This window comes from Neopsephotus bourkii, unplaced genomic scaffold (assembly GCF_033783945.1).
Source record: "Neopsephotus bourkii isolate Nb327-2 ecotype Australia unplaced genomic scaffold, CSIRO-AGI_Nbou_v1 NB_659, whole genome shotgun sequence".
Taxonomy (NCBI): domain Eukaryota; kingdom Metazoa; phylum Chordata; class Aves; order Psittaciformes; family Psittacidae; genus Neopsephotus; species Neopsephotus bourkii.
This window is the reverse complement of record NW_026901158.1, coordinates 10182417-10209107: the sequence shown is the minus strand read 5'-3', so window position 1 is coordinate 10209107 and position 26691 is coordinate 10182417. Positions and strand designations below refer to the sequence as shown.

Below are 26691 nucleotides of genomic sequence, written 5' to 3'. Positions count from 1 at the left end.
AAGCCCTCTTTGCCACATGAAATAACACTGGAAAAATTGATCACAGCACGTTAGAACCAGGAGCCAAAATGCTTCAGGCTGCTCCCGTCTTCAGTGGTAAATGAGTATGAGCACTGGTAGGAACTGTGAGGCTGACAAGTCCTTGTGTGGCTGTTGTGTTTGCTTTGGGAGCGGGGTGGCACTGACCTCAGGCCCTGATGAGGTTCTGCTCCCGCAGAGCATGTTCATCTTTAATATTGCATGAAGTCTCCTCTTGCGAGAGCTCCAGCAGGCACTGTGAGCACATGGGCTTGTTATTCTGTCTGAAATGGAATGACTGAAAGGTAGCAAGGGCCACGCAGGTAGGCACAAACAACCCATCTGCACTTGTGTGGCGCATTTGCTGTCTGTATCCCAATGGAACAAGTGTACTCAGGTCATAGTATGTGACACCCATCTTGTGCTTGTAATAGGACCCAGTCTACCGGGTGTGTACATGAAGCTGTTTCACGGTAAGATTGAGTCCTTTTGTGAAGGATGACAAAAAAGCTAAAATAAGGAACACAGTGGCCAGATTGTACAGAATATGAGATAAAGGAGGCACGTGGTAGGTTCGGTCTGGTGTGTTCCCAAAACAGCCACGCATGTGCCTCTGAAGACCGTGTGTAAAGCCAGAGAAAGCTTTCATGCATTATGTAGTATTATCCGAGTGTGGAGGATGCTCAGACACCTCCACCCTGAAAATTACTGAGCTGCTGGCAGCCCTCTCATGGATGCTGTTTTTCCACCCACCTCTTTCATGGCAGAAGATCTGGATACGAGCTCAGCAGAGCCGGATGATGCAGCCCATGTAAAACCTGGAGCACATCATTCTGAGTTCCCCCGTGTCATGGCACACAGCACAGAGCTTGGCCCACGTGTCTGGCTGGAGATGGGGAAGGTGACACAAAGCACACGTGCCACAGCTCTCTGGTGCTGTGCTGGGGTAGGAGCCCATCTTGTGCTGTCCCCAATAACCATTGTATCTTCCTACTAAAAATAACTTGCTGTCTCTTGTTCTTGTGCCCTACACATAAAGTAGGTGAGCAAGGCTCAGGCACACAGGTGCAGGAGCAGCCTGCATGTGTGTTACCTCCAGACTAGCTGACCTCTTTATACTACCGTTACGGAGCATTTTTCTCCCTCCATCTCTTAAAATTCCCGTGTTCCTGCAGGAGGAACAGGTGGTAGTCACAGCCTCCTTCCCTCTGGAGCTGGCTACTTGCCTAGAACAAAGCAGGTTGTTTCCAAAATGGGCAGCTTTGGTAATGCAAAGTACAGTAAATCTTCAAATACCCTGATATTGTAAAGAATGTCCTGTGCTTTGTTAGGTCCAGCTTTAAGTACTCTTTGAGCTACATATTCGGTATCCTAAAATGACTATATACATACTCTGTGTATACTTCATACAGGATCCTTAGTCTTCAGCAGACAATTGTCTTCCCCTGCCTGAGTCACCCAGTTGCCATGGTGGTGGGATCCAGTGTCCTGATCAGACTCAGAGGCTGTTTGGTTCTGTTTTCATGTAGTGTTGGTGTCTTAGGTGCTTATACAGACAGCTGGGGAGCTCAGCTCAGCCAGGAGAGTGAGCAGGCCTGGCATCAGCATTTTGGAAGCTGGATGCAGCAGTGACCAAACTTTCAGGTCTTCCAGCTGGGATTGCTGCTGCTTACTCAGGAACAGGGGTGAATCAGATGCACTGGCAGGGAATCCCACATCTTCACATCTGGGAGGCAGGAGTCTTTAACCTTGAGTAGGGCCTGGGAGGGGGAGGAATGAGTACCACAAAGCAGAGCTATCCACCCCTCCTGCCTTTGACTCGCCAGGATCAGAGCCCAGAGGGGAGGGGTGACAGGACTGAGCACCCGGTGCTTCTGGCATGGAGCTGCAGAGCCGCACACTTTGTGCAGGTGAGTCTGGTGAATGGCTCTTCAGGCCACAGCAATTCTGTGGGCAAAGAGCATTCCTGTTGTTGGACAAGGGCTGGGTGGCAGGAACACTTGGCTTGTCCTTCCCTCATCCCAGATGCCCTATGTGCTCTCCCTGGAGGGATGCTGAACTGCCTGTGGTGACCCTTCCTCAGGAGACGAGCAATGAGCAGCTGCTCAGCCCTGCAGTACCATGGCAGAGATGTATTGAAAACACAGTCATATTCTGGTGCTGTGGATGATGTATTGTGCACCTCCCAAACAAACCTGTAGCAGTCTCCACATGGCTCAGTGCCAGAGTTAAACTCTTTTCTGTTTTCTCTTTGGTGCATGACAAATCCATGCATCATTTTAGTGGAATGTGTTGTTGCACAGCTCACCCCAGCTACCCATTCCCTGGGAGGAAGGATGCTGGAATGGATGCTGTAATCTCAGCTCTGCCAGGAGCTTGTTTTCTTAAAGCCAGTCTGCTGCATGGAATGAGCACGTACACCTTGCCCCAGTCCTGGTGGAAGCGTAAGTGAGGCTACCATAGCGTGGCACTGGTGGAGGTGCCTTGGCAGTGGTGTGACAGCCAGGCCCCTTTGCTGCTCCTCCCAGGCATCGCTGTGATTACAGCCTTTAGACCAGTCTTGAGTGGTGAGCAAGGAGAGTCCTGGCCATTCTCATGTGGTGAACTTGGAGTGGGTGCCCTTGTTTCCTCACCCTTAAGCAGATGAGTTTCCTTTGTACTGTTGAATTTCTTCCTATTTCTCTTATTCAGGATCATCCAGTTCTTCCTATATCTTGTCGCTGCTCTCCTCTTTGCTAATGCTGCCTCCCATGTTGCAACCTCATGAGCATTTCCCTCGTCTCTGCTGCTTCACTTGAGGTATATCTCAAGGCCAGTCCTTGAGGAACTCTACTAAGGATTTCTCTTCTAGCTAATACTGCTTTTTAGTGCTGCCCTTTACTTCAGCCAGTTCCTTAGTCGAGGACTGTTGGTTTTCCGGCTCAAGTAGCAGCTTCCTGGGGATGTTGTTCTCCAGGGCTCCAGACACTGCTGGTCACAAAGTGTATTAGTTGGTTCTTTAAAAGTGTATCAGGTTGCTCCTTAAAATAGGAAGTGATATCTCAAGGGGGGTTAGAGTCTTTTAGCCCCTGCTGTTTGCTTCTGCTCTGTAGTCGTTCCAGTGAAGGTGTCTGGCTCAAGGACGAGGTCATATTCTGTATGGGAGAGGAGTCTCCATTTAACATCCTCCTTGCCTGGAGCATGACTGACTCTCTCTTGCAGAAACAGTTGAACCCAGAGCCTCTGTGCACCAGGTCATTGGCCTTAATGAGATAAGGGGTGAGACCATGACCCCTTTTATACATGGTGCTTCACTTTGGATGTCCTCTTTACATCTCTCAGATGTGCAGCATGTGGCATGTCTCATTTCAAAACCACTACACGGTAAGAGCCTCTGTCTTGGTGTTTCTCTGCATACAGCTTATGAAAAGACCTCTCTTTGAGAGGGCTGCAGGAGGAGGCTGCAGAAAAGTTAGAGTATTTCACCCTGTCTGCTGGTGTAGGCTTTAATGCTCTTCTAGGCAGCAATCCAGCCAGGACCACAGCTTGCTTCAGAGCTTCTGTTGCTTGGCTCTGCTGCCTCCCACACAGAGTGGGAGTGCATGCAGGGAGTCAGCCTGTGTGTCTGCAAATGCGAGAAGGATCATTGCAGTCAGTCCTCTGTGAGCCCTCTGCATAGCTCTTTTCTTTTGATGTTCAAGGATTCTCCTCAAACCCATTCTTGGCTGAAAGAAGAGGTTTTTACAGCATTTGGGTTTTCTTTAACACTCTTATCTCTTCTGCACAGTCTAAAAATGTGCCATTACTGTAGCGCTGCCTCCCTTGGAGACATATGTCCAAGAACTGGTTTAAGGTTGTGTTTCAAGCTCTGGCATGTTGCTATAGTCTGTCTATCCAGGGAGTTCCCAGCAGCGTTGCAAATACGGGTTTCATCCTGCAGTACAACGCAGGCTGGGATTCTCCACACCTTGATGCAAATGGGAGTGACTTTAGCTCATGTGAGTGATCCAGGTTTATTGTGGCCCGGGGAGTCACAGCATCACTGAAAGCAGACCCACACGCTCCCAGCTCAGCACATGGCTCAAGCAGCCCAGCATCATGCTGAGGGCTCTGCCAAGCATGTTTTCTCCATTCCTTATGTTCTCAATTTATCTTCTCTGCAGCTTCCTTGAAATGATGGAAGCCCGAAGTCAAGGACACACATCACCACTAACAACCAACGGGCAAAGCCCCTCCTCTGGCTCCCAGTCACCCATCGTACCTCCGAGCTCCACATCAACAGCCAGCTCCAGCCCGGGCACCCCACAGCCACCGCAGCCACTTCCCACAAGCTCCACTATCTCTCCTGAGCCCCCTCCATCCTTTTCACCAGTGCCTGCACCTGAGGCCCTGCAGCCACACGCGCCTCCTGCAGCCGCAGTCCCCCCAGCACCTCCAGCTGCTGCCCCACCACCCAAGCGCAGCATCATTTCCCGTCTGTTTGGGACGTCTCCTGCACCAGACCCCTCTCCTCCCCAGCCAGGTAGGTTGCTGGATGCAGCGTCTAAGCCAGGGTGTCACCCCTGGGCTTCTCTGTGCTTGCATGGGGTCTGTGTTCAGCCAGCTGGGTGGCTTTGGGAGGAAGGCACTGAGCATGCGGAAGACACTAATAAAATAACTGTCAGCTTCTTGCCAGCCTCTTTAATCATAGAATCATATCATAGGATCCCAGACTGGTTTGTGTTGGAAGGGACCTTAAAGCTCCTCCAGCTCCAACCCCTGCCACAGGCAGGGACCCCTTCCACTGGAGCAGCTTGCTCCAAGCCCCTGTGTCCAACCTGGCCTTGAACACTGCCAGGGATGGGGCAGCCACAGCTTCTCTGGGCACCCTGTGCCAGCGCCTCAGCACCCTCACAGGGAAGAGCTTCTGCCTAAGAGCTCAGCTCAGTCTCCCCTCAGTCAGGTTCAAGCCATTCCCCTTTGTCCTTTCCCTACAGGCCCTTGGCCAAAGCCTCTCTCTTGAATAGCGTTAGAGGAGCTATTTGTAGCTCAGTCTTCACAAAAATGTGGCAACCCAAAGGGGCTCCTGTGTGTTAATGCAGAGCAGCAGAGTGCTGGTTTTAAAGGTTATTCAGCCAGAAGTGATCGTGTCAGTGCAGGCTCTGCAGCAGTTCTCCTCCAGGGGAATCTGCTCCTTTAGAGATGGTCTGAGGAGGAGGGCACCCGCCTCGGCTTCTCCCTTAGTGCCAGCACACAATGGAGCAGAGGAGCAGAGTATTCAGCCTGAGCCCTGCTGGATGAACTTGTAGGGCAGAAGCATTGAGGGGGTTTGTTGCATGTAATTTTACTGATCCAGACCTCAATTTGCCTGTCACATTGACTTTGTTGGCAGAGCTAACTGGAGCTGCAGAGCTGGAACTGCCTAAAGATCAGTAGCGTGACATGGTTTGAATCCCCCTTTGGAAATACCTTCCCTCTCAAACTGTCAATTCCTAGAGCTCACAGCACTCTCCAGACACCCACAGAATGAAAGGAGGAGGTGCTGGAACACGATTTGCAGCTTCACATGTTGAAATCTTTCAGGTTTAGATCTGCGCACAACAGTCTGCAGCCATGAACCTGCTACCAGATATGACACAATGCACCCAGAGGTTATGGCTCTTCCTACCCAGAATTATACAGGAGCAAGTCCCTTGTCAATAAAACCCCCTTTCATATTGGTATATAGAAATCAGAAAAGTGTCTCCTGCCAGTATTGCAGTTGTTGGGGTTTGCTGCTTTTTTAAAATCTCACTTAGCTGAAGAATTGCTTTAGGCTGGTGACTGCAGCCCTGGTATCTCAAGGGTGCTTTTTAGCAGGGTTGCAAAATGCAGGAAAAGCTGATGTGTCAGTGGCATTAGGTTTATGTAGCGTGCCAAGGGTCCACACCTCTGCAAAACATACCTTGCAGAACTCCCTGCATACCCAGGGAGCAGCGAATGGGAAATCACTTGAACAATCACTGTCACAAAGTACTACTTGGTTTTTATGGCAGCTGCTGTTGAAGCTTTGCCTTGAAGTGTTAAAGGAATAATTCTGGCTGTGTTTTAGCTCACACCAACGCTGCTCTGTGGCATTAGTAATAGTGTTACTGATATGCAAGTGATCTGAAAGCTGTGCTAGTAGAGCAAAATCTAGAAAAAGATACACAAAGCTTCACCCAAAGGAACAGAGCTGGGTGTGAAGTGCAGCATGGACAGGAGAAACAAGTTAAATACTGCAAACTGAAAAGGTTCATGGCTTCACGCTTCTTGGTTCTGCTCCTTTCATGAGTTTCCATCCTGATACCTTGAAGATAAGTAAAGGTGTCTCTACAAGTGAGCTATATTAAAGCATGCCTGTTTGCAGTAGTTCTTGAGCTTTTGGTTACACAGTTTTTGGTTTGCATTTAAAAATACCATGTGAAGGATTCTGACTGTGACAGTTCCAGTTGAAGAAGCAGGAGGTAAGTGGGTGAACTGAACAGTCTGGGAAAGGCAGCCGAATCCTGAAGGGGCAGCACAGAGGAGCAGTGCATGCAGCATTGGTATGAGAGGCTGCATTGGACGGGGCTTGGAGCAAGCTACTCTAGTGGAAGGTGTCTCTGTCTGTGGAAGGGGTTGGAACTGAATGACCTTTAAGGTCCCTTCCAACCCAAACCAGGCTGGGGTTCCATGCAAGCCCGTTGGTGGCATAGGCAGTCACAGCAGTCCCTGCAGAGCAGTCAGCTGCACTGATAGCCTTCTGAGGCCCCTGCATCAGCCAGGTGCATTTGAAACCACAGTGGCCATGTGTGGTCTCTGAGTGCCTTCCTGAAAGATCAGACTGGTTTGAGTATCCTGTTCATATCCTTCCTCTTCCCTTGCTGTGTAGCCAAGGTCCTGCTCTATGGCTGCTGCCACCCTGCACAGGATAGATCCATAAAAAGCAAATTTGTCTTGCTTGTGGTGAGCCCTGTGGTTTACGAGTGCTGTTGCCAATGCAGACCCTGCTGCTGCCGCTCCTCCTCCCCACCCTGAAGCCCCTGCAAAGGTACAGAGCGTGGAAGATTTTGTTCCTGATGACAGCCTGGACCACAGCTTTCTAGAAGATCCAGCCCCACAGAAGGACAGAGGGAAACCACAGACTAAACGCCATGTCGATAGTGAAAGGTAAGGAAAGAGGGATGGAGGGAGGGTGAGACAGGGACATACCCAGATGTGCACTCTGAGGAGTCGGGCCTGGGTAACCTGTTGTAACTGTTCAGAAAGGATTGCAGTGCAAATAACTGCCCCTAAAGCCTTTCTGGCTGTGGTGTAGTCAGTCATAGTGTTCCCTGTCTCCCATTTCACGATACATACTGCCCCTTGGGAATGAGGAACAGCAGTAAGAGCTAGTTATCACTTTCTTGGGTCTGCTGTCTTGCTTTCATTTTCAGTGTTAAACCACTGGGATGCTGTCAGCCAGGGAGGGATTTGCCTTCTGGAACACAGTGCAAGGATGTTACGCATGGCCAAGCTCCTTCCTGGCCTGGTACTGCCATTCCTGAGGCATTATAAAGGGGTTTGTGTTTGCTAGAGGACACCTGGGGGCACACAGTTGGGATTCCAGAAGAAAGGATACAGAGGGTCATGCTCCCTTGGGAATGTCACTCCCTGCTTGCCTGCAGAAAAGTCCTAGAGAGGGCCTTCCCCTTTTCTATGTGCATTTCTAATGTTCCTTCCCAGCATTTTCTCTCTAAACTGGAGAGACATGTATTTGGTGGATGGACTGTTTGGTGGATGAGGAATTGGTTAGATGGTTGCATCCAGAGAGTAGTGGTGAGTAGCTCAGTGTCTGAAGCAGATCGATGCTGACTGGTGTCTCTCAGGGCTCTGTGTTTGCACCAGTACTGTTTAGTATCCATCCATGACATGGGCAGTGGGATCCAGCACCCTCAGTAAGTTTGCAGATGACATGAAGCTGCTTGGTGCCATTGGAGGGACAGGATGACATCCAGAGGGACTTGGACAAGCTGGAGAAGTGGGCCCATGTGAATGCCATGAGGTTCAACGAGGCCACAAGGAAGGTCCTGCACACAGGTCAGGGCAACCCCCAGTATCACAGCATCATAGAACAGGGGGATGGAGGGATAGAGAGTGCTTGTGAAGAAAAAGATTTGGAGGTGTTGGGTGAGGAGAACCTTCTCATGACCTGGCCTCAGTGTGCGCTTGAGCTCGTATGCTGGGCTGCACCCCCAGAGCGTGAGCAGCAGCTCAGGGAGGGGATCCTGCCCCTCTGCTGTGCTCTGGGGAGACCCCCCTGCAGCCCTGATCCAGCTCTGGGGCAGCAGCACAAGAGGGACGTGGAGCTGTTGGAGCGAGGCCAGAGGAGGCCATGGAGATGCTGCGAGGGCTGGAGCAGCTCTGCTCTGGAGCCAGGCTGAGAGAGCTGGGCTGGGGCAGCCTGGAGAAGAGAAGGCTCCTGAAGGGGAGACCTCAGAGCAGCTCCAGTGCCTAAAGGGGCTGCAGGAAACCTGGAGAGGGGCTTGGGACAAGGGATGTAGGGACAGGCCAAGGGGAATGGCTTGAACCTGCCCGAGGGGAGACTGAGCTGAGCTCTTAGGCAGAAGCTCTTCCCTGTGAGGGTGCTGAGGCGCTGGCACAGGGTGCCCAGAGAAGCTGTGGCTGCCCCATCCCTGGCAGTGCTCAAGGCCAGGTTGGACACAGGGGCTTGGAGCAAGCTGCTCTGGTGGAAGGTGTCCCTACCCGTGGCAGGGGTTGGAACTGGGTGGGCTTTAAGGTACCTTCAGCCCAAGCCAGTTTGGGATTCCATCCTCCAAATGGCAGAGCTCTGCTCTAAGCCGGATTTTCTTTTTTCTTTGGCTTTTTTTTTTTTTACCTTTTCCTGGCTTTTTTTTTTTTTTAAAGAAAAGAAAATGGATTGTATCTGAGCTGCCCTGACACAAGGGTGTGCAATGAGCAGTCTGAAAGGAGACTAGCGCTTTAAAGGTGACTTAAGTGTCCCACAGGATCTGCATCCCTCAGCTCAGAATGGAGCTTGCCTCATGCCTCTTGTCATCACAGTGGATTAAGCAGGAGAGTCATTAAACACTGATACAGCTCATCTGTGAACCTGGAGGATTCTGCATCTTTTGATGTCTTTGACATGGTTCATGGTTCTCTGTTTCAACCAGAACGACTTAAATCGGTGCTGTGTATGGGGCTCGGTGCCAGTCTCCTGCAGGTCAGCCTGAATCAGCATCCCTGGTGATGCTGGAACACGTGGATGCTGTATTAGAAAATAAAAGGAAAAAAAAGGAGGGAAGAACCCCCCCGGTGGTGGCTGCTGGGAGCTGCTGGGAGCTGTTGGGAGCTGCTGGAAGCTGCTGGGAGCTGCTGGGAGCTGCTGGGCTGCTCCGGCTGCAGCTGGGTGCCGATGCTGTGCTGTGATTACCAAGGACATGCAGGCAGGCAAGCCTGACCTGCCTGCGCTTTGCTGCAGCTCTTGGTGTGGGTGGGAGGCTGAATCTTTAACAAAAGCTTTAACTTCTCACATCAGTGGCTGGAATCAAATAGATGTTAAAGCCAAACACCTTGAGCAGTGGTGCAGGAGCCCTGCTCCCTGGTTCGAGAGGTGTCACGTTCTTGGCTGCTGTGATGCCCTCGTGCCTTCTCTCTCCAGTCTGGGAACTTCAGTGGCTATGAGCTGGTGGGGACAGAAAATGAGACACCTTTGGGGTTCCACAGAGCCCAGAGAGAATGCTTGTTCACAGCTTCATCCTTTGATGACACCTCTGTCGTAACCATCTGCAGTTAGAACAGCTCTATTTCCCTAGGAGAAGTCCATGCAGCACATCCCTGCTAATTCAAAGTCTTGTTTCTCTGCAGCTTGGCACCCATGTCTTCCTCTGGTTTCTTGTGTAGCTTGCACAGTTTTCATAGTGGTCTGGCAATTTTACCTTCTGTTTCTTGCTAAAAAGGGCCAGCAACAATAAGCCAGATGTACTGAAATTCAGAGCTGTAGGCATAGTTCTGACCATCACCTGCAATAACTGATTTATTTCAGGAAGGCAATTGCAGCCCCGTGATGTCTAGAACCAACGTAAGAGTTCTGTAAGCACCACCTCTAAACCAGCTTCTACTGCAGGGAGTAGGTTGCTGTAGTTGCAACAAAATCTGCTGCTGCAGACATTTACCTTTGGTCTAAAGAATACAGAAGTGGCTGTGAAGCCACCCAAACCCAATGGAGGCTTTACTGGGTTTAAAAATGAAATGCTGGAAGCCTGAGAACACACTGGAGAGATGTGTTCATGTCTCCTGATTGCTTTTAAGCAGATACCTGAGTGTTCAGCTCACTCAGCTTGCCAGCAGTTCTTGTGGGTGTGCTGTAACCACCTGTATGCTCCAAATGGCTCCAAGTGCCATTGAAGATGTGGCAGAAGAATGGGCTGTTTTGAGAAGTTGTGAGGTTACTTCTCTTACCCAAGTAAGGGGAATTGCCTTGCTGTCTATAAACAAGAGCCTTGCAGTTAGCTCATGTGTGAGTGCCTTAGTGCTCTGTGCATTGCACATGTGCAGCAGAGACAATTACAGTCACAGAATCACAGCCAAGTTGAGGTTAGAAAGCTCCTCTGGAGTCATCCTGCTCAGCCAGAGCCACCCAGGACCATTCCAGATGGCTTTTCAGTATCTCCATGGTTGGAGAACCCACAACCTCACTGGAAACCTGTGCCAGTGCTGAGTCACCCTCACAGTGGAAAAAGCATTTCCTGATTTTCATAGGGACCTCCTGTGTTTCGATTTGTGCTCCTCAACTCGTCCCATCATTGGACAGCACTGAAAGGAACCTGGCTCCTTCTTCTTGCACCCTCCTTCAGGTATTTAAATACCCCCTCAAGCCTTCTCTTCTCTGGGCTAGGCAGTTGCAGTGCTCACGTGGGAGAGCCTTTCCTCATGCGAGAGCTGCTCCAGTCACTTCATAATCTTCATGGCCCTCTATTGGGCTCTCTCCAGTCTGGGCCCATGTCTCTTGTACTGAGGAGCACCCAGCACTGGACACAGCTCTCCAGGTGTGGCCTCACCACTGCCGGGCAGAGTGCAGGGATCACCTCTCTTGACCTGGGGTGATACTGTGCCTAATGCAGCCCAGGATACTCTTGGCCTTCCTTGCAGCAGTGGCACCTTCCTGACTTATGTTCAACTTGATGCCCCCCAGGACGCCCAGCCCCTCTTCTGCCAAGCTGCTTTCCAGCAGAGTTCCCCTCAGCATGTCTCGATGCATGGGGTTGCTCCTCCCCAGGAGCAGGACTTTCCCCACTGCTGGGAGCTCCTGCTGCTGAGCTGCAGGAGGTTCCTGTAGCCCATTTCTCCACCCTGGCAAGGTCCCTCGGGTGGCACCATGACCCTCTGGTCACTGCTCCTAGTCTGGAGTCATCTGCTGAGGGTATACACTGCCCCATCATCCAGATCATTAATGGAGATGATAAACACGACTGGGCCCCTTATTCATCCCTGCTGCACACTGCGGGTTACTGGCCTCGAGCTAGACTTTGTGTCACTGATCACCTTACTCTGGGCTGTCATTCAACCAGTTTCCAGACGTTATGGTGTCACCCTTACCTGTCCTCTCTTTAATCCTGTCCCATACACTCCCAGTTCCTTTGGGCATCCCCAGGCAGAGCTCCATGTGTTGCACTGGTCATTGACATAGAGGGTGACTCTTTGGGAAGAGGAGAGAGTCTTGTCCTCCTGTTGGAAGCAGGGTGTTCTGCTTTGTGACTGAGCTGCTGCCTCATGTCAGGCCTGGGCTTGCTTCCATGTGTAAGAACTTATTTCTGAGCTTTGGAAAGAGGTTTGGAAGTCTGGGATTTCTCATCCATCTTGTTGACATTGGAAGTTTGTTTACAGTGATGCCCGGTGAACTTCTCCCATTCCCTGATCCATAACATCTCCAAACAACGGAGCAGGAGTTGACATGGAGCAGTAATGTTACAAAAGAAGCACTTCTTTGTTTCTCAAGCCTGCTGTCAGTGAGGGAATGTGCTCCTGCCTGTGGGACGAGGCTACTCTTGCCCAAAGATCAGGCAGCTGCTGAGGCTTTCAGCATTTACTGACATCTCTTGGAGTTGCTATAATTAAATCCCAGCACAGATCTACAGAGATGGATGGAGTCCTGGGTTTTGTTTAATGGTGTGTTATGGTTCACTAGCTTGCAATAAAGACAGCTCCCAAATCAGTTCCTTCACCAGCTCATTAGGAAGGCAGTTCCAGCTGCTGGTTTACTGTTTAGGAGCCTAATTTGCTGCTCTTCAGTTTGATCCCCTGAGCCAGTGGGTATGTGACTGCACTGGAGGAGCTAATCTGGCACCAGGGTCTCCCCACTTCCCCGCTGCTGAGTTAGGCTGGCTGAGGTCCATGGATAGGCTGTAGATGTCTGCAAGCAAGGTTGTGCTTACAGGATTCTTCTCAGCATCACTAGATGTTTATCTTAGCCATGGGTAAGTCCTTCTTACATCTGAAGGGCTTTGAGCTGGTTCTTTGCTTTAACTGCATCTGGTTTTGTTGACAATCACTCTATTGGTACCTTGCTGCACTAGACCAAGTGAGAGAAGCTGAGGACACCGGTTCACAACAGGACACCTCCATCTCCTAAAATACAGCCAGGCAGCTCATGCTGCAGTGTATAATTGCCTCACTTTGTCTGCTGCTTTGGGGTTTGGGTTTTTCCTGGTTCTCTAGCCCCAAGACCTGACGTGCCCAGAGGATCCTGCTCGCTCTTTGGCCACACAGCAGGGCTGGTGGAACACAATCCGTTCAGGTTTGGGACCATGCACTTGTGTTGCAGCAGGGTTTGTTCATCACCATCATGAAGGAGACCCCAGCATGCTCTTGATCAGTAGCTCAGCCACAGGCCTGGGCAAGCTCAGGCATTTTTGGTGGGTACTTCCACCTGCAAACACGTTGGCTTAACACTAACACAGGCTTGGCACCACAAAAGGCATTGGAGAGAGTGGTGCAACGTGGTTGGGTTTGTGTGCTCTGGATTCCTTCCAGCTGGAGCCTTAGGACCACAACCTGGTACTAGCTCTGCGTTGTTCATAGTGCAGCAGTGCTTTTTCCGAGGGGTGCTCACTCCATGGCTTTGCTCTGAAGCTGTCACTCCACACTTTGGGAGTTGGAGATAGAGGCAGTGCATTCCGTGCAAGGGGAGGTGATCCGCTTTGTGCGGGTGTGTGAACACACATGGACATCCTGTTCAGACCGGGAATGCTTTAGAGGCTGCAGATCTCACATGGTGTGTGGTAGAAGGACAGTGGCAGCAATCTCTGAAGAGTCCCAGTGCTTAATGGAGCAATGCATTGTTAGAGAAATGCAGTGTCACCAGTTCAGAATAACATCCTTCCATTTTTAGGACACAGTCCATTTACTTTCAAGCACATTTCCAGAGGAACCCTTCCAGTGCTTTGCAGACCACAGAAATCACTCACTTGTCATTCCTCCAGCCTTGGCTGCTGCTTTGGGCACCAGTTTCTTTCCTCCTTTGTGTGGGGCGGGCTGTGTGCCTCCTCTCTGGCTCAGAATGAGAGCAGCAGTGTTTTATGAAGGGGCTCTTCAGCAGCCTGGCTCTGCTTAGCTGGGAGCTGTGCTGGGAGCAGGGGGAGCCACACCAAAAGCAGAAGGAGAGAGAGGGTGTTAGCCCTGATCCAAGCACTGACCCAAACAAGCATTGGTTGTAATCACTTTCAATGGTTGTCGTAAGTGTGGTGTCCCAGATGTCACAAATAACAACATTACCTGGTGGCAGATGTATTAATTCTTTAACCCGTAAACCAGTAACTGGCCATAAGAAGAACCAGGTTGAGTAATAACAATCATCTGGACTGTGTTCAGGCCTCAGCATTTCTCATCCCATCAGCACATCATCCTCCACTGCCTCTTCCAGTGCTGGCTATGTGCTAGTGACTGGGAGCAACACCTTCATCCAGATTAAGGATTTTAGGTTTTGATGATTCATTTGATGCCTCTAAAATGGGATGTGGTCCAAGCTATCATCTCGATTTTTGGTCTCTTTGTACAGATGAAGCTGTGTCTGTACAATCCAAATCAAGTTATTAAAAGGACAGTGACTCTTGTGGGGGTTGTCCGAAGGAGCTGGCTATCTGCTGCACATAAAGCAAGTAGAATGAGGAAAGGTGATGGAAAGGCTCATCTGCTGAGGCTGGGGAAAACATCTGTATTCCTGACATGAGCAAATCCTTCTGAAAGTATTAAAGTTGCTGAGTCCTGGGGACATTGAGACAAGAATCCTCAGCTGGTAATTTCAGCGGCAAAGCTCTTTATCAGTCTGCCTCTGAGCACGTAACCATGTGGCATGCAGGGAGCCTGACAGACTCCCAGCTCTGAAAGTGTGTCCTTAGGTGAATTTAATTTGGGGAATGTCAAAGCCTGGTTGTGGTGGCGGGTACCTGCCTGCTGCAGGGAGCACAAGAGACACAGAAATAAACCCAGCAATCTAATAGCTGCAGGTGAATCCCCCAGGAGTGGCAGTGTCTGATCAGGTTTAATTACAGGCTGTGGGCTTTCAGGCAGGCAGCTCCCATGGTTTGATTGACTGATCCTTGCATGTTGGACCAGAGATATTCCAGTAGAGCTGGAGCAATGGGCAGCTCTGAAGCTCAGCTTTTCCAGCCACTCTAACACATCCAGTTGTGGCCCATTTTGTAGAGGGTTTGTGCCACAGCTGCAGCTCATGCAGATCAGGTCTGAAGGGGCCAGTGGCTGGGTGGTGCAGTGTCACTGCCCTGGGCTGAGGGATGTGGACGTGCAGTTGGCTGGAAAAGCCAGGCTGCTTTCCAGGGGAGGTCCGCCTGTCCCAGCACATCCTGGGGTGCTGTGTCTGATCCTTGCCTATTCTGCAGTGATGGAGAGGCCCCTGGGGGGAACCCCATGGTGGCAGGCTTCCAAGATGACCTGGATCTGGATGACAAAATCCCCAGCAGACCCATTCTGGCAGCAGAACGGGTGCCGAGCAAGAATGTCACCCTCTCCAGTGAGGAAGAGGAAGAAGAGGTGAAGGACTCTAAGGTCATTCCCACACCTAATGAAGACATCAACGCAGAGCAGGAAAAGAAAAGGTATGAAGCACAGGCTGAGGCATGGGGTTGTGCTGGCAAAGGGGCCTCTCCTTGATCCTGCCACTGGCTTCTGGGCATCCTTTGGGGAATCTTGGTGTCTGTGCCTTCAGCTATAAGCTGGGCTGTGTTTTCTTTAGCTGGGCCTGTTCTGTGCCGTGTTTGCTGCAGCACACCTAGGCAGCATGCCCTTGAGCACTGTGCTGCTGCCACTGGAACATTTCTGCTTGGGAATGGCCCAGCCTTTTCCTCCAGTTTGAACAGAGGCTGGAACTGAGCACCGCAATATCTGTTCATAGCTGAGTGAGGAGGACAGAGAGATCAAGCCTTGTGAAGGGAGTGGAAGTCATTCACCACACCCTGTGCAGGAGAATGATGAGCTGGATCATGTTCTCCACATACCACATCCTGTATGTGATAGGCATGGGCCAGCTGGTGCAGACACCTCTGCAGCAGCATCCATAGGGACTTGAGGGCTATTTTCAGCCTGAGTAGTATGTGTTTGACCAGCCACCCCCCTAGGATGAACTACCTCTGCTGTGGAGATGCAGCCCTGAGGCAGGCTCAGTTACTAATTAGCCACTGTGCTTTGCTTCACAGAATGGGGGTGGACAGGCTCTGACAACTTGTTTCCTTCTTCCCAGGTCTTCCAGAAATACTCTGAAACCACAGAGTGAAGCCGTTTTGACCAAAGGAATGGACCCGAAGCCTCCTGACACTTTACCTCCACGTTCTGGGTCTGAAAGAAACAGCAGCAGCAAGGTCCACACCAGCCTGCCAGCTGCTGCTGCTGCAGCCCCGGCAGCAGTCCAGGCCCCAAAGACCACTTCCCAAAGCAAAGGACACACTCTCAAGCAGAAAGTGGTCAAAGAGGAAAAGCCTGAAGAGTCTGACAGTGATCAAGAGGGACCAATAGCTACTCAGATGCTCTCATTTGTTATGGATGACCCGGACTTCGAAAGTGAGGATTCTGACAGCCAGAAGAAGAAAATGGTAAATAACTTGCATGAGTTGCTGTGTGCTGCTGTCAAGCTGAGCTTGAAGTGTTGAGGCATCTCATGAGCAGAGCTTTCATCTGCTCCTCCATTTCTCAGCGGCGCTCACAGCACCTCAGGTGCTAAGCAACCTGTAGAGATTGATGTAAGCACGAACCCACTAATGCTGTGACTGTTGAAACCACATGGCAGCAAGGTTTGTGCTTACGGGTTTTAATATGCTGTTTATTCTCAGTAGGGCCAAAGTGGTGTCAGTCCATCAGTATGCAGGTTATAAAATACAAAGCTCTAATAGGTTCTCACCCAAGGTTTAACATGTAAAAGTGTGTATGTGCCAGAAGGTGAGCTCCCTACAGCAATCAAAAGGCTGTAACAAGAATTGTTTGGCAAAGCTTCTTATGGAAGTAGGAAAATCTAGGAAGGAGTTTCCAGTGGAGCCAGGTTGGCTGTAATGTCTCTGTGACCTTCAGCATGTGGGCAGCTGCTCAAAGGCATGGTGCAGCAGGAGTCCCCTCTGCACCCATTGGGTGTTAGAGGTGGAGAAAACACAAGTATCTTCTCTGGGGTGGTAGGAACTTGCTGCTTCTGTGGCTGGAGATATGCCTGCTTTCAGTGATCTGTACTCACAGACATCAAAGCAATCCCTAGAAACCGGTAGCCATGATTTGAGATGGGACTCCTGGTGTCTGGGGTGTTCAGGAGTGTTGGATGTGTTTGCATCATTCCAGAGTCCTGCAGAAAGGATGGTTGTCCCAGTTTCTTAGCCCTTGGCTATGTGTCGTGCTGTTTATTAAGTAGTTTTCCATTCATTTTGCATTTCCAGTACCTAATTCTCTTGGCACTTTAATGTGAAAGCAAAAGTATTTGGAACAAGTTTACTTCTCTTCACATGCAGTGACGAAAACAGGATCTGTGAGGGAGTTTTGCCATTGCAGCAGTGTCAGGGAGATGCCCCACAGCATGTGAATGCTTGGCACCCACAAGGGTTACTGGTCAGGCAGAGCAGTAAAACACCACCATCAGCAGGGAGGAAGGAGCATTGCTCAGACCAGCAGCAGAGCAAGGCTGTGTTTGGGCAGTATGGAGGATAGAAAGAAAGGGTGGCTAGTGAATTCTGGAGAGGATCAGTTGGCAGGAATCACCAGATCATTAAACTCCATTTCCATCCCCATCATGCCGGGACAGAGGGTTTTTGGGTGATATCCAGTCTCTGCAGCATCCTATTTATTTAGCCCACACTGAAGAGGCAGATGCGCCCTGGAAGCACATTCCCTTTTGACTCTATGAAGGACTCTGCAAACACACCACGTCCTTGGCCCTACTGCAGGTTGCTTCTCATTCAGGAGACCCCACAGAGCTACAAAGCAACAAGGTTTTGTTTGTTAGGTCTGGAGGCGAGTTCTCAGCCCATTAGATTTGACTTGAGGTGCCTCTCCAGGGCAGTTAGAGGCTGCTGCTGTCATGCTAACACAGTTGAAGGTCTCATTTAATGCCTTTACGTCAGGAATTAGATTTTGGTAGCAGGAATGTTACATTGCCAGAGCACACTGCCCAGTACCAGTGCTACTGAGGCGTTTTACCAAGGCAAGGAATAGATAAAGCTTATGAGATCAGGAGCATTGATTTCCAGGCAATAACAGCTCAGTTCAGCTGCCATTTCCTTCCCTCCTCCCTGCCTGCTGACATCTGATGTCTTGTGTGCAAAATGCTGAGAGATTTGGGCTGAAAACCTGTGGGTGTTGTCTGCCTCTTCTTGTCTCCAGGATGAATTCCCAGTCCGGGAAGATCTCTCTGAACTATCGGATGATGATACCTCGTTGGCAAAGCCACCCCAGGCTGTGAAAGCAACAGTCCACTCCTTCAAACTGAAAAATGACTCAGATCTCTTTGGTTTGGGTTTGGAAGAAGCTGGTCCCAAGGAGAGCAGTGAGGAAGGTAAAGGTCACCCCTTATTTCCACTCTTCCTGGTTTTGCTTGTCAGGCTTCTGTTTTATCCAGAATGGTTCCAAGGGTGTAAGGAAACCAATTTGCACTAAATAAAATAGCCTGCAGGGTCATACAGTTCCTCGTATGACTCTCTAATGGGGTTTAACACAGCATAAATACCTTTAAGTTTTTCCCCATGGGGAGCGGGGGAACTTGGCTTATCCATAGCAACCACCATGGACTATTTTGGTCCCAGCTGGAAGCAGAGCACATCCTTCACAAGCTGCTTCTGCATAAGGCTTCCTGCTTTACACTGCCTGCCTGGGAAGTGGTGCTCAGCACCGCAGTGTCCACCCCCTCAAAGATTTGGATCAACTTCATCAAGATGCTCTGATACTCCTTGCCAATTTGCTGTTCTATTTTTGGGAAGGGTGAGGTGGGATTTTGATCACAACCTGATCACAAGCATTCCTCAGACTTTCCTGCCCTCCCCATCCCCTGAGGGTACAACTCTTACCCACAGAAATGCTTTCTGCTGTCTTGGCATTACTGCAAAGCAACTTCCTATAGATCTGCCTCTGATGTCGCCACAGAAGATGGGAAGTTAAAGACTTAAGTGGGGGAACAAAGCTGTAAGCAGCACCAGAGAGAGACCTTTTTGAATAACTATACAAAAGTGTAAGCAAGGTGCCACAGGCTGTGGTGGCTTTATCAGCTTGAGCTTTGATTTACTGAACAGTGCAGCTTGAAATAGCTGGAAGTGCGTCTGCAGAGGTCCCGGTCAATAACTGAACTTCAGTTTAGCATCTTTAATAATTCAGTGTTGGTTCCTTCTATCTCCTCTTTCTCAAATAGATATAAAAGCCTATCTTTGCATCTGAGCTGGGGCTTTACCAGCAGTTAGACTTCTCCAGGGCTGACTTGTATTTACAGATCAACTGAGTAAAAAGAGTGTGTAGGTAAGACTGACAGATGACAGGCTAATACTACACGTGAAATGTGGTGCAGTTATAAAGCCTCCTATGTATCAGTCAAGTCAATACTCTCCTGATTAAGGGGGGTTTGTGCAAAGGCAGTGGACAGTCAGCAGTCAAAGCAGCAGCCAGATCATCACTCACAGTAACCTGAGATAAATGTTTTGACAGTGATGAGCACTGAGATTCATTTAATACTGTGAAAGTATTAAATGCAGCACTATCACTTTGGCCTTGTGCTGATAAAATTTCCATACACAGTGACTGCTGGCTTGTCATGGCCCTCCCACTGCTGATGCTGTGGCCTGAGTGGTTCTTCCATCACTAGCTGAACTCCCAGAAGCCCAAACCAACCCTTATCATCCCAGGATTCTGTGAGTCTCAGGAATCGGGACAGGGCAGAATTGCTTCTCTTCTGGTTCAGTTGATTAAAAACAATATTGTTTGGGTGTTTTTTGTTTGAACAGATAAACAAAAGGAGAAAAAGAAGAAGAAAAAGAAAAGCAAAGAGGTACTGTTGGATTCCTCAGAGCTGATCTGCCGTGTTACCTACTGCTCAAGAAGGGGGGTGGCCTTCCACAGTGCACTCTGTGCCTGGTGGACTTCCTTCTGTTCTCCCATCCTACAACCAGACCTGTGCCTCCCAGGGTCTAAAAACAAGCTTTTAGAAGAGCTGAATTTTGAGCAGGGAGCATGTGACTTTGTAAAATACAGGGTTAAACAGAGCCATGCATCTCTGCTGGGCTCAGTCCATTGAGAGCTCCATGGCTTTCTCCAAGCAGAGGGGTGTCTCAGAAGCAGCGAGGGGAGTCTGCAGGAGGCTTTGTCTTTGGCATTTCTGCCTGTCCAATACTGTGGTATCATCGGGCACAAACAGCCTGACAGACCACTGCTATGCATAAACCAGATGGTCTTTGCTCTGTTCTGTCCAAACTCGCAGAAGGGTCTTCTGGAATGAACTCCAAGCCAGCCCTGGTAGTAGATGCTTCACCCTAAGTCAGATTCCCATCAGAGCCAAGTTCCAGGGCGAGGTATGCTAATAAAATCAGAGGATTTGCTAATGAAAATGCTCTCCTTTTGCAGGAGGAAGAAAAATCTGCAAAAAAGAAGAGCAAACACAAGAAAAGCAAAGAGAAGGAGGAGAGCAAAGAGGAGAAGAAGAAAAAGAAAAAGAAGAGCAAGGAGAAAAGCAGCGAGATAGATGAACTTGAGGCTTTCCTGGGAGGAGGAGGAGCCAGCATGAGCAAGCCTGGAGGAGGTGGGGACTATGAGGAGCTGTAGGTGGCTGCTGCGTGGCAGACTCCCAGTCGTGCTGTCTCCATCTTTCCATAGGAGTCACACCAGGACGGGTGCAGATCTGTGAAGCTTTGGCTGTTTGCCCAATATTCTCTGAAACCAGAGCTGGCAAAACAAAAGCTTCACATCTGCGGGCGCTGTTCTGGTGCGTTCCTTACACAAAGCAAATCCAGCTGAGATGTACTTGAGTAAGGGGATGGTTCAGGGCACAGCTCCCAGGCCCGCTTCCAGGCTGTTGTTTTTTTCCTTCCAGAGATGCCCTGTGGGAAGCTGGCAGGTGTGGGAGGAGAAGGGGACCTGCTGCCTGCTCTGCCCCAGCTATATTCTACTCCTGCACACCTGAAATTCCTGTCTTGTTAAGAGGAGTGCAACAAAACATGCCGCATGAATGCATCGCGCTCGCCTGTCTCAAGTCTTTAACTTTCTGTCCTTCCTATTTTTGTAATGAGAAAGGTGGTGTTGGCCATTGCTCCACCCGGCAGTTGCTGAGCTTTAAATGGAGCAGATCATGCTACAGTGGTGCACACAGCAGCCACAGGGCCAGAGCAAGAGAGAGTGAGTGTGATTTTTGGAGTCCTTTGAACGGGACCTTTCTGCACAGCAGCTCAATCAGCACTCACTGATGCTGCTGTTGGCATTCATGAAGCCCCTTTGATTTCCGTGGCCCCAGTGTCTCAGACACTACACGTAAGCTGCTATGCAGTTTGGGAAAACAATGCAAAGTGCAAAGCTAACCTGAAAAAGAGAGAGAAGAATCAGTGCTTTTCTGCATTTCCCACCCTTGGATTTACATACACTAGAATCTCCTCCCTTCAGTACCTCTCAGGGACATGACTCTCATGTGAAAATGAAGATAATCCAGAGCTTCAGAACTGTCTCCAGGGAGGTGTTAGCATGGAAAGGCATATGCTTCTCAGGCATCTTACAGTGTTGCTGTAAAACCCTGGCTGCCTCTATGCTGAGGGACAAGCACTGCAGCTCAGCCAGTGTCTGTCCTGGGGCAGCGCCTGTCCATCCTACAGCCATGTGCCCTGGCCCCAGCCTCCAGCCACCAATATGCTGCCTTCCCCTGCAAGTGGAGAGCATCCTCCAAGCCCCTGCCTGTGGGAAGCCGTAGTCTCTGCTTTGAACCCAAACCAGTGGGTTGGTACCCACGGCTCAGGAGCCGTGGGAGCCGTTGGATGGGCTCTGCAGGCCCTTCGCACTCGCCTGTGTCCCAGTGAGCTGCCCCTGTCTTTGATGGAGCTTGTGATTTCTCTGCACCCCTTTTGGTCTGGTTCCGGTGTCCCTTTCACAGCTCAGGTGGTGAAGCTCCCTCCAGGTACTGTGCATTCCATGACCCTGTTGCTTGCAGGTTGATTTGAGGTTTGGTTTTGTTCCCACCGTCACCTTTTTGTTGTGAAATGTCAGCCATGGAATTCAAACTGGGTTTTCCTTCTACATCCCTGTAAAGCAAGATGTCCGTTAGATCCATGATCCATTCCAGAGCTGTCTTGACCAGCAGGCAGTTTGCTGCTCCACTATTCTTTTTCCTTCCCCCCAGCCTCCAAAATGCACTTGTAACTCTTTCCCTATAAAACAAACTGGGTTTTTTGCTGCATGAGCAGTGTATCATTCAGGTCTGTTTGCCAGGAGCATTTGCCTACTTCTCTGAGCATTACATTTCACATGACACTGTAGGGAAATTGCATGGGACAGTTCAAATTTTGCACGTCTGGGGACATAAAAGGGGATTGGGATGTGACTGGGTTGCAAAAGGTCAGGCAGGAGCTGGAGCCTCAGCTGGCTGCGTTCCTGAGAGCACTTCTGTAACGTGAGCATTTTGGGTCATGTTCCATTTTGCATCGAAAAAGCCTGGTACAGTCCATCCTGACTATAAAGCTCTGTTGTACAACTGCCTCTGACATCTTCTTCTCCTGTCTGCCTGGGTGCAGGAGCTGCGGGTCTCCAGGACTCGTGCACACAAGGGCATCCCTCTGCTGCCTGCTCTCACATTCTCACACTTCATGGAATGGGGCACTCAATTAAAACTGGTTAAAACAACCCCAGAGGTGAACATAAACCCCATGGGTTCTTTCCCCAGACTCCTGGGAGCTGTTGTCTCACACAGTGGAAGGGAGGGAGCTCAGCTCTGTTTCTGTGTGAGTGCAGCTCTTGGAGAAGGCTCTGAGCCCCCTGGAAGCACCAACGTGGGCATTGGTTTGTCTTTCACCTGGGCCAGATTTGAGCACCACGGGAGCCTTTACGCTCCGTGTGGCTCCTGTTCCTTGTCAGCACAAGGAGCTGAGAGGAAAACAAGAGATGAGTCACTGTGTTCAAAATACTCCTCTGAAAGAGGAAAGCAGATGCAGGAGCTCTCTTCACTTGCACTGGAGCCCCAGGAGGGTGCGTGCCATGTTCTGGCTTCAGCAGTAAGGCCAGAGCAATCCCACCCTGGAAGTGAAGCAGGAGCATGCAAGGGAATAGCAGGAAAAAAGGTGCATTTTAGGCTTGGATTTCTCCCTTTTTCAGGAACGCTGAACGCAACTGGGACTGCAGCATGAGGTGTAATCCCACGCCAGCAAGCACAAGTGAGGGGGGAAAGAGACTGAGCTCGGCTCTCCCATGCGCAGTCTTTGAATAAGCTAAATATAAAAAGCATGTGTGTGCCTGTTGTTACAGGGAAGCTTCTGCAGGATCACATGGATATAAATAGTTCCTGTGAGCATCTCTAGAGGTACCAGTGTGGAAGCTTTGGGGTTTATCAGTCATCCAAAGGAAAGAATTCGAGGGCTGAGGAGCTGCGGGTTCTCGTGAACCCAGAGCTGATGTTGGACCAGGTTGTGCTTGGTTTAGAGCAGCAGGAGGGAGAAGGGCAGGTTTATAGAGCCCCATCCTTGAGGCTGCTGCTCTTCTGCCTCCACACCAGACCCACGGGCCCCTCAGCCACGGTGCGGTTGCATCCTGGCTTCCACCGTGCCAGCTTGAAGGTGGAGCGGTCATGAGCAGTCATTGAGGTCCCTCCGACGGCCCCATGTCCTCGCAGCTGGGATTGCTCGGGAATTGCTGCAGGGGGAGCAGCCTCCATGCGCTCAGGCATCGGGCTGGGCTGGCAGCCATCGGGGAGGAGAAGGGACCCGTCTGCTTTGGGGACACCGTGTGTAGCGTCCCAGTGGGAAAAGCAGAGGCTGTGCTGCTAACTGGAGACAGCGCTGGAGCTGTGCGCGCAGTGTTTGAGCAGGGAGGGTTCCCTGCGCTGGGATCCAGCGTCACACTGAGCAGCTCCTGTCTCTTGGCAACTCGGTGTGTGACTTGCTGCAGCTGCTGCACCAAGACGTGAGGGAAGGCACCCTCCGGAGCAGAGGGATGCTCTGATCTGCACTGGGGTGCAGCCCAGCGTTTAGCAGGACACAGAACGACCGCAGGACTGGGAACCTTGAGTGCTCTTGGACAAATACACGGCAGAGGCAAAGCTGGGGCAGGCCGAGCTGAGGGGAGGGCAGTGAGCAGGCAGGGGTGGCTGGGGCAAGGGGGCTGATGGCTCTTCTGCCTGCAGCTGCCTGCAGCTTCCCCTTCCTGCTGCATGGAGAGGCCGTTAGCACATGGTGTCCTTCTGGGATGCCCCGGAGATTGAAACAAGTGATGCTGGGGAATTCCCGCAGTAGGATGGGCTCAGGGACCGGCTGCTGTAACCAAGCAACAGCCTCAATCATGGCATAATACAATTAATCCAGTGGTGGCTCAGTCTGCTGCTTAACGATAGCAGGGCTTGAGCCTCCTTGACTTGTGGGTTTGCCTCCAAAACAAGCCTGCAGTGCCTCAGGGGTGTCACACGTGTCCCTGGCCCTAGGACAGCTCACAGGGAGCATCCAGCCTTCATCCATGCCACAGGGGAGTTGCTGAGCAGAGGGAAACGATCCCCTGGCACCATCAGGCAGTGGCTGTAGCCAGCGGGTCCCGCAGGCTTGGGCAGACCTTGGTCGGGTGAGATGGGGTGTCGTTGGCTCAAGCTGCAGCTTTGGGCATGGAGCAGCCTTTGGGAGCCCAGAGCACAATGATGGGTTAGAGCTGGAGGTTCCCTGTGTGCACTTGGGAACCACTAAAACCAGTGATCTCCAAATGGGTGGCAGCAAGGAGGGAAGCAGTGGTGTGGCTGTCGGTCACTGCAGAGCTGAGATGAGGCGAGGAGGATGCTGTGTCCTGCAATGCCAGCCATTGACTGCTCTGGGACAGCGAGTCTTGGCCTGGGGGAGCTCTGCTTGTCCTGAGGTCCCCAAGCAGGCTGGGAAGAGGCTTTTCCCGGAGCTGGGAGGAGAAACCCTCCTTGTGCCATTGGCAGGCAGCGGCTCCGAGCAGGGATGCACAGTGGTGGCCTCAAGCTCTACCCGTGCTGCAGTCATGGCCCAGCATGAGGAGGTTGGTTCGTGCATCACTGTGGGTGCCGGTGGCTCCAGGGTACGGTGCTGCTGGCGAGTGGCATCACTTGGGAGGCTGCCCAGTGGTGCTCCCCGGGTGCAGCTCCATCACACACCAGGGCTGCATCACACAGGGCAGCACCAGATCCCTCCCACCACTACCATGGGAGGGGAGGGCACCCCTAACAGGATGTCTGCCTCTGGCACTGCTGTGGGGCAGGAGATGGATGCCATGTGCTTAAGCTCAAGACTCGTTGCCTTTGGGGACTGACCCATCATTCCCAAGGAGGCAGGAGGGGATGTGGGTGTACAGCTCTTTACAGGCAGGGACACTAAAGCCAGCAGGTGCTTTACACACTTCACACCCTCTTCCTGCCAAGGGCATCAGGAGCTGTGGGTAAGATCCAGCTCCCTCCAGAGCCCTGAGGCAGGCAGCAGGGCCTGGTTCTCCTTCGTTTCAGGGCTGGGGAAAGGGAGGTGATGCCAGGGAAGGGTGAGAGAAACTGGGAGGAGGGGAGAGACCCCTGACACAGCCAGCTCAGGGCAACAGGAGCATGGCCCCAGCCAGGAGCTGCCCACCTGGGACAGCAGCACCTGGGGGCAAAGGGAAGGGATCAAACATTAATCCCTGCTGTAAACTCAGCAGCAGGGGAGGAAGTGGGGCAACGTGCAGCATCCCCAGCACGTTCCTGGTGCTGTCCATGGCACACGCAGCCCCCTGGATGGGCTCTACCCCAGGCCTCCCAGTGTCTGAAGATGTGAGCCTCCATGTCCCCCAGGGCTGAGATCTGCCGTGTTCTGGGGCTGCCCAAGCGCTCAGCATCATCACCCATCCCCAGTGATCCTCACTGTGAGCAGTGGGCACGGTGTTCCTCTGTGCCTCAGTTTCCCCTTGGCCAGGGCATGGCAGAGCTCAGTCTGTGACTCACAGCCCCAGGCATGGACCGACCCAGCACTGTCCAGCGGGCAGAGACCCATGAACAGCTTCAGCCCCAGTGCAGCACAGGGGGGCCTCTCCTGGCCACGATCAGCAGACAGCAGGAGCGTGGTGCTGCTGGGGAAACTGAGTCACGGCGACAGAGGGCCTGTCGGGCTCTGCTCCCTGCTGGGCTTGGGGGGCCAGCACCGACCAGGCAAGAACCCCACACAAGGCGGGGTGTCCCCCACTCCAGCCCTTCCTTCCCCAGCTCTTTTCCCTGATGGAGCCGTGGCCTCTGACTGCCCGTGTCCTCCCCTGCAGCTCGGCCAGGGACAAGCCTGGACCTGCACAGCCATGGCAAGGGCCCAGCACAGGGGTAGGACAGCCCCATCCCTCCCGCAGCAGCAGGCACGAGGCTGGGGACAGCCCCCACTGCACCCGAGGGCTGTCCCCTCCTGAGTGCCCCAGTCTGGGTGCCCGGGGGTGCCACAGCCACAGCAGCCACTTCCCCCAGAGCCCCCCTTTGCCCACTCCCAGTGAGCCCCACACAACCTCCATCCTCCTCCTGTGGCATCTCCTTTCCTCCAGGCTGCCCCTGGCTCCAGGAGGAGGAGGAGGCACCCACAACCCCAGTGACAGCAGCACATGCCATGGCTGCAGCATCTCTGGTGGCGAGACGACAACGTCCAGTTGGATCCCTCAGCACTTCCCAGCCTAAAATAGCGGCCTCCCAGTGGGGGCAGCAGATGGTTCCACCACCCCTTGCTACAGGGCTTAGGGAACACGGTTCAGCCCCTTGTCCGAGGCCCTGTGGCCATTCCAAAGCGTGGAGCTCCGGGTCGGTGACTGCAATCCATGCAGGTGCAACTCAGGGCCACATCTGCAAGGTCAGATGGTGGCACCAAAGGGGGTGTCCTCAGGGAAGGCACGTGGCAGCAGCATCCTCCATGCGGGGACTCCATTGCATGCCCATAGGATCTGGGCTCCTGCATCCCCTGTGTGGTGGCACTGCGGGGGGTGCTGAGCCCCGGCACCCCCGGGCAGGGCTCTGGGCTGGCATCAGTGACCGCGTCAGGAGCTCACCCGGCGCGGGGCCGGCAG

At 51.8% G+C, this 26691-nt stretch overlaps 1 protein-coding gene across 3 annotated transcripts in view; it reads left to right on the top strand.

Annotated features, from left to right (window-relative positions):
• Positions 1-22171, top strand: part of RABL6 (RAB, member RAS oncogene family like 6) — a 53340-nt gene extending 31169 nt beyond the window's left edge. For 2 of the 3 annotated variants that reach the window (XM_061353044.1, XM_061353042.1), the window contains 8 exons: positions 4161-4519; positions 6981-7146; positions 14874-15089; positions 15731-16079; positions 17845-18016; positions 19449-19492; positions 20065-20239; positions 20531-22171. In XM_061353044.1, the coding sequence (XP_061209028.1) occupies positions 4161-4519; positions 6981-7146; positions 14874-15089; positions 15731-16079; positions 17845-18016; positions 19449-19492; positions 20065-20239; positions 20531-20637 (1588 nt within the window). In that variant the 3' untranslated portion in view covers positions 20638-22171. Of the gene's footprint in view, positions 1-4160; positions 4520-6980; positions 7147-14873; positions 15090-15730; positions 16080-17844; positions 18017-19448; positions 19493-20064 lie in introns of all 3 variants that reach the window. The other variant, XM_061353043.1, reaches the window with a different exon arrangement.
• The last annotated feature ends 4520 nt before the right edge of the window (positions 22172-26691 follow it).